General features: G+C 57.6%; 1 protein-coding gene across 1 annotated transcript in view; it reads left to right on the top strand.

Annotated features, from left to right (window-relative positions):
• Window positions 1–7,159, top strand: part of PTGS1 (prostaglandin-endoperoxide synthase 1 (prostaglandin G/H synthase and cyclooxygenase)) — a gene marked incomplete at its 5' end in the record, with an annotated part of 25,902 nt that continues 18,743 nt past the window's right edge. The window contains 3 exons of the mRNA XM_010852101.1: window positions 1–61; window positions 6,447–6,563; window positions 6,993–7,133. Of these exons, the coding sequence (XP_010850403.1) occupies window positions 1–61; window positions 6,447–6,563; window positions 6,993–7,133 (319 nt within the window). The remainder of the gene's footprint in view (window positions 62–6,446; window positions 6,564–6,992; window positions 7,134–7,159) is intronic.

Here is a 7,159-nt window from a genome sequence, read left to right as displayed (position 1 = left end):
CTTCTCCTGCTGCTGTCGCCATCCCCCGTCTTGCCAGCGGACCCCGGGGCGCCCGCGCCAGGTAGGCGGCCTCTCTCCTGTCCCCGAAGAGCCCAGGTCCTGCTTCCCTGGCCCGGCACCCCATTCCCTCCTCTCCCCTCCCGCCCGCCCAGCTTCCCCTTTCGGCTCGCGATGCCTGGGAGGGGGGAGGGGGCTGTCTGTCGGTGGGATGGGGGCTCTCTGCAGACCCCCGGGATGTGGCCTGGGCTAGGTCCCCAGGGGATTCTTTTTGCGGGGGAAAGGGCAGACTGGGATCTTGGGCGTCTTTGGGAAAAGGGACCGAGTCTTTCCAGGCCCCTTACCTGTTCTGGGACCCCAGCGGTCCCAGCCGAGTCGGTCCCCAGCAATCCTCGCTGTTTCCCCTGCGGGCCCCTTTCGGAGGAAGTCGCAGGCGCCAGAGGAAAGCAAGCTGGCGCGTTTTCTGTTAGCCTCTAACTTTCCAGGACCCGTCCGAATTCCCAGCCCCGGTGGAGACAATCTCCCTGGGTGAGGACCCCGGGTACACCCGCCATTCCGGAGAGAATGGAGGAGGAAACGCACTTACAGGGCTGAGCTGCTTCCTCTGGAGACTGAATCTTCACCGGGGAGGTCCCCATTGCCCGGATGAGTTAAAGGAGGCTCAAGTTGGGGCCATAGCGCCCTCAAGCTCACCCAGGACACGGTGGACTCAGGGCTGGAAGTTTCCAGTCGTTTTGCAGGGTCTTTCTGCAGAGTTCTCCCTGCCCTCATCTCTCCCTGCCAATGGACCCCCGTTTCTTCACTCCAAAGATGACCAGGAAAGTCCTATCCTGGAGAATTCCCCTGCGTGGCGCCATGCCTGTGCCAGGTTCCAGGTGGAAGAATGCAGCTCCTCCTTCCCATAGCCTCCCTCCCCACGCAGTTTCTGTGTGTGTGTGTGTGTGTGTGTGCGCGCGCGTGCACGTGTGCGTGTGCATGCTTGCACATGCAAGGACTGGACAGAGCTTCACCAAACTATGTGAAACCTCCCCAGGGTCTTCATTTCTCATCTGCAAAATAGGGGCAGGAGAGGATGGGGAGTGATCTGAGCCTTCTGTTGTGATGCTCAGAGGAGAAAGAATTCGGTGCTCAGAGGAGAGGGGAAGGACATCTCTGTGAACTGGGAGTCAGACCAGGCTTCCTGGAGCAGGGGGTTTGAGTGCGTGGCATTTCGGGAAGCCAAGGAAAGGGTGCTCTAGGCAAGAGTTTAGGCATGTGTAGAGGTCTAGTTTGTCAGAAGACGAGGAAGAAGACTCCCATGGCCAGCACTTTACAGTTTACAAAACCTAGCTGTTGGCTTCTCTGTTCACAGCAGTCCTGCCAGGGAGATGTTAGTCCCATTCTACAGAAGGGAACTCTGAGGCCCAGAGGGGTGAACCATTTGAGTCTCTGCTGACATTGGTCTGAGACCCCAGTAGCAGAGGCAGGGCTGACCATGCCATCCCAGTGGCCCGTTGTGTTAGCCCCTAGATCAGCCCAGCAGTTCCTCTGAGGCCCCATTCAGCCCCATCCGGGCCCCCGGGGCCCCGAGGCTCACCCTTCCTGTCCCCCTGTGTCTGTTCACCAGCGCATAGTGAGCCATGGGTGTACCCTTTTGCTTTTAGCCTTTTCTGCTTATCTTTATATTGTAAGTGTTTAAACAGAATTGTGTTTTTCACGCCACAAACATTCCCAGGGTATTGCTTTATGCCAGTCCTTGGCTGGAGCCTGGAGGCTGAGCTGGGAGGAGCTCGCAGGCCGATGGAGGAGACAGAAATGCCCACAGACTGCCATCAAGGAGGTCATGGCCATGACTGAGGGAACCTCAGGGGTGTGTGGGGCTTGGGGATGGGTGATGATTATCTCTCAGGTGTGAGGAATTGCAGAAGGCTTCTTGGAGGTGATGACATTTGACCTGGACCCTAGAGGAGGTGGTAGTGGGAGGTAAAATGGTGAGGTTTTACTCTCAAACTCTGGAAGGGCTCTTCCAGGCAGAAGCAAGGGTATGAGCAGAAGCCTAAAAGTCTGAGTGATGGGAGTGGACAGGCACAGGAAGCCGTAGGACAGAGGCAGGTGTTGGTGGACATGGGCCTTTGGATACAGAGTGAGGAGTGGGCTTGGGTCTCAGGATATCCCCCTGGGAGCAGGGGAGTGAGACGGGGTGGATGACTTGGAGGTGAGACTGGAGGCTGGGAGATCATGAAGGAGGCTGCTGCAAGGGTCGAGGAAAAGACGGAAGACAGGTTGGGGGTGGGCTGAAGGCTTCGCTGCCTTCCCATCGCCAAGTCTCTGGGTGAACTGAGGTCCAAAGTGCCCGGACACTTAGGAGAGGCATCTGCTCTGAAAAGCCAAAGCCTGTGTCTAGTCCCCAGAGTGTCAGCAAAGGCCGATCCCCCAGGAGATGAGGGCTTACCTGGGGGCAGGTGGCGGGGAGGATGCTGCTTCTGCCTCTCTTGTGATGGAAGGTGGAGTCCGGCTCAGAGGACAGGGCTGTCCTGGGGTATCCTCAATGCTCGAGTTCATCCCTTCCAGCTCCTGGACTTGGCTGAGTGCTCCCTCCTGGGCTAGGGATGGGGCATGACCTAACTGGAGCTCTGTGCCAGGCGGAGGGGCCTGAGGCCAGCTAACCCTGGCATGTGGGGCAGGCTTCCTGTGGCCTGCCACCTCCTATCTGCAGCACCAGCTGGGGCTGTGGGTTGGGAGGGGGCTTCCTTTCCAGCTGGGCTCTTCCGGCCGCCGGGGACTGGTGCGGTGGTCCCTGGCCACTGGCCGCTGCCCTTGCTGTGTGTAGGGGCTGGGGCCCACGTCTGGGCTGCTCCGGGCTCTTTTTTTCTCTTTGGCTGCCAACCTCCTGGAACTTCTCTAAATATTATTCTTATGGAATTTCAGTGCAGCCTCTTTAAAGGGCCCTCTTGCTGTCTGGTGCCTCTGCATCCTGAGAACTTGGTGTTCCCTCACTCTGCCTGGAATCCTGACTTCTGGGCTGGGGGACGCTTCCTTGCCGAATCCTCAGAAAGTTCTGGAGCCAGGCAGCCCCAGACTGTCCTCATTGGTGGGAATGTGTGCGCTATGGGCTTGCTGATCAACCCCACCTCTGGGGTGGCTTAAAGACTCAGAGCAAGCTGCTCAGTTCTCTGCTTATGGGGGGTGGGGATCATGTTGATGCAAGGAATCGAGATGTTTGGACATAAGTTGGCTTTATCCAGAGTTGAGAAGAAGAGAGGAAGAGAGGGAGGTTTCCTTAGAGCCTGTCTGTCCCCTCTCCTTCCTGGAAAACACTGAAAAATGAGGCCCACAGGACATGCTGTGAAGAGCAGGCACTCTCCCATGTATCTTCATCTAGCACCTGCTTGGTGCCTGGCCCTGTGCTGGGTGTGGGGACTCCAGACACTTTACACTCAGTGTCTGCATTTCCCCAGGTCTCTCTCTTGATGGTTTATTGTACAGCATGTCCTTCACTGGACACATGAAAGCATGTGGGATTTAAGTTAGACTGAAGGAAGGCCTTCCTTTGTGATTAGTTCCCAGCGCTCTAGCGTGGCAGGGGATGGTGATTCCTCTGGAGTCCTGGTTTCATTCATTCAGGATTTTCAGGTCCACCTTGAAGGAAAGGTAACATACCTGCCTCACCTGGGGTCATCCCCAGTCTGTGAAGCAAGGGGACTCGCCCTCCCAGCATCCCTTCCCCAAATCCTGGCCTGGGCACCTCCAGGAGGAGGAACGGAGGGGAAGGGAAGCAAGTTCAAGTGTTGCCTCTTTCGACTTTGAAGCAGTGGGGCTTGGATGAGCCCCTCGTCTGTGGTGGTGGCAGGGGGCCGGGGGGGAGTCTCACCCATCCCCAGGAGCAGATAAGTGAGGTGGATACACAAGGTTGGAGAGTCAGCAAGAGCCCTGACTTCCAGCCTGTCATGATAGTCCAGCTGTGGTCAGCCTGGGAGAGGGCAGAAAGTGACACCCATTTTCCTCTCTGCCCACCCTGACACCCTGGGGCCCCCAGCGACAGCTGCAGTCCTTGTTGAGGGGAGACTTTTCCTGCCCTGAGGCCACTGGTGCTTATGGAAAGATCTTGGAGGAGGAGGAGGAGGAGGGAGGGAAAGTTGGGCAGCCGGTCCAGGGGGAGGGGCCTCTGCTGGCAGGAGAGGGATGCCCTGGGCAGGAACTTCTGAGTCTGGGGGGCACGGCTCTGCTGCTGCTGGGCCCCTGGCAGGAAGCTCTCAGGCAAGACTTCAGAACCAGCTGTGTGTGGGGGGTGGGAGTTGAGGGAAGTGGATGGGGAGATGAGAGAACCTCTTTGACCAAGCTTGAAGTGGCCCGTCTCCTCGCTTCATTTTAAATTCCACAAACATTTGTTAAGCTCTGGCCACCGCATCTGGATTTCCTGGATGGATGGATCTCTCCAGGACCTGGGGTTGAGTCCCAGCTGTGCGCACGGCCTCTGGGAAAGGGGAGAAAGCCCAGGAAAGCCCTTTCTCTTGGAGGCTTGTGGTGGAGCAGAGCAGGTCGGGTTGGGACCTGGGGCCAGGGAGAGTGGAGTGTGAACATTTGGGGAGACTTTCTGGTACATGCGCAGTGGGCTGGGTCGGGTAGATTAGGAGGGGATTTACTTGGGAGGAACCACAGCCTGGGTCAGGGAGGAACAGAGCTTTTGGCTTTGGGGTTGCGAGATGGGCTGCCCCAGGACCAACTGGAAGGACTTCTTGAGTTGGATTTGGGATCCCTACTGGCAGAGGGATGGGGAAACAGCCCAGAAAGGGCTGGGCCTCAGCTCCTGTACCAGCTGACTGCTATGATGATCTGCGCACCAGAGTTGGGAGCTGGGCAGTGTGGAGTCACAGCAGAACAGCACACTGTTCTGAGCAGAAGGGAGAGAGAGGTTCAGGATCTCCAAACCTGCTGCAGGGCTGACCCAGAACTCCTTGGTGTTTCTGGGCCTGTGGCTGTGGGAGGGGGAGGTGGGTCCTGCCAGGCCTCTGCCTTGGGTTCCCCCTGCACCTGCCTGTTAGCCTGTGTTAGTCTGATAAGGCCTGTTTGTCCAGACTTCTTCCGATTGGTTCCTTCCTTTTACACCCTGCAGGGGCCACAGAGATGCTATTGTGGGGCCATGGGGAGTTTCCAGGGCTTAAGCAAAACTATTTGCATGATTCTGTGATGTGAGGAGACCTAAACCAGAGGGTCAGGCCCTCTGATTCCAGCATCCTGAGGTGACTTCTTGGGCTTCTCAAGAGGGCCCGTTGCTGCCCTCTTGACCCCCTATAATCAGATGCACAAAGAATTGGAGTTCCCTGTCCCGTTGGCTCTGAGCCCAGAGAAGGAAGCACGTTTGCAGGAGGGACCTGGCATTTTCTGTGTAAGGCTGGGGAAGGAGCCGCTGCCAGGAACTGGGCGCCCTGGTCTGAAGGAGGCCTGACTGTTCCATGGTCTTGGCCAAGTCACCACCTCTCCCTGAGCCTCTGAGTCCCTCGCTGAGCCCTGAATGAGCACCGAGAGAGCTCCAAGAAGTCTCTGACCTGGCTATTGGATGATCACTGAAGCTGTGGTTGGGGAGACCCGGATTAGACACAAGTAGGGACTTTCTGGAGGTCCATTCTCTAGGGGGTTGGGGGAGGGGTGATGCCAGAGCTCCACTCGCCCTCTGGGGAGAGTTTTCCAGCCACATGTCTCCTGTTCCCATGGTCCCTGACCTCCCTCAAGGTCCTAGAGCCCAGACCCCACCCCGATGTGGGCCAGGGCTGAGTCTATCAGGAACGGGATCTGAGACTCCCCTCAAACCCATTCCCTGTCCATGGAGTTCTGGGAAATGTCTTTCCTTGGACTTGACTGCTGAGTCCATGAGGGTGGGGGTGGAAGGGAAGGGATGGGCAAGTGGTCTGGTACTACTTGCTGGGTGACCCATCTGGGCTTCCCCTTGTCTGGCCTCAATTTCCCCATCTGTTGGGACACCTGCTCTTCCTTCTGAAAAGGAAAAACAGAGGGATGGTGGGCGACCTCATCTTCTAAGTATCCAGGTGCCCAGAGGCTAGGGGCTGGCCTGAGAACCCCAATCCTTGTCCCTTTTCTGAACCCCATAAATTCTGCCGTTGGCTCTGACTTGGCAGAAAGTGAATGCTCTAGAAGCCTGTGGCCGTGGCATCTTATCAGCTGTGTGCCTAGCCTTCAGTGCCCCAGCCCGAGGCCTGGATGCATCTGCACCATTTTGGTGGCAGCTGGGAGGGAAGGGGAGACTTCCTTTGGTGGCCTGACGTGGACAAGACTGAAAACCCAGAGCGTGGTCTGAAAACGGAAGGGCCAGGGGCTTTCTGTTCATAGCTGTGGGGACACAGTGGGCCCTGAGGGGAACACAGATGTCGGGTAAGTTAGAACAGAGTTGTGACTGGACTCCATGCCTCTGGCCCCAACGAGAGGGGTCCCTGATCTCTGTTTCTCCCCCACAGTGAACCCCTGCTGTTACTATCCATGCCAGCACCAGGGGATCTGTGTTCGCTTCGGCCTTGACCGCTACCAATGTGACTGCACCCGCACGGGCTATTCTGGCCCCAACTGCACCATCCGTGAGCAGAGCCTCCAGCCCCTACTCCTTCTCCCCTGGGCTCGTCCTTCAAAGACCCCCACTTCCTACCCTTGTCTCTGGCCACGGCCCTCTTTCCTTGCCTACTTTTGACCTCTGACACTGCCCCTGACCTGGCTCCAGCACAAGCCCTTACTCCTGACACATCTCACTCCCTGCCTATGGGGTCTGTAGTGAGTCTTCACTGCCCGGCTCTGGCCTTACTGGCCTCCAACCCTGGACCTGTCTCCTGACCCCCGTCTGGTTCTGGCTATGTCACATGTCTACACTCCCAAGGTCCTATGCTTTACCCCTGACTCCTAAATTCCACCCTTGTCCATACTGGACCCTGTCCCCAGTTCCCACCTTCCCCTCTGGCTGCTTCCAGTCTTGCTAGGAGGGCCTGTCTGAGTGGCTCCCCCTGCCCCCACAGCTGAGATATGGACCTGGCTCCGGACGACTTTGCGGCCCAGCCCGTCTTTCGTCCACTTTCTGCTGACGCATGGGCGCTGGCTGTGGGATTTTGTCAATGCCACCTTCATCCGGGACACGCTCATGCGTCTGGTACTCACAGGTGGGTGGCAGAGGTGGTGCAGGGTC

The sequence above is a fragment of the Bison bison genome, unplaced genomic scaffold, assembly GCF_000754665.1.
Source record: "Bison bison bison isolate TAMUID 2011002044 unplaced genomic scaffold, Bison_UMD1.0 scf7180017864307, whole genome shotgun sequence".
NCBI classification, from domain to species: Eukaryota; Metazoa; Chordata; class Mammalia; order Artiodactyla; family Bovidae; genus Bison; species Bison bison.
The sequence above is the reverse complement of the archived record's forward strand: the minus strand, read 5'-3'. Positions and strand labels throughout refer to the sequence as shown.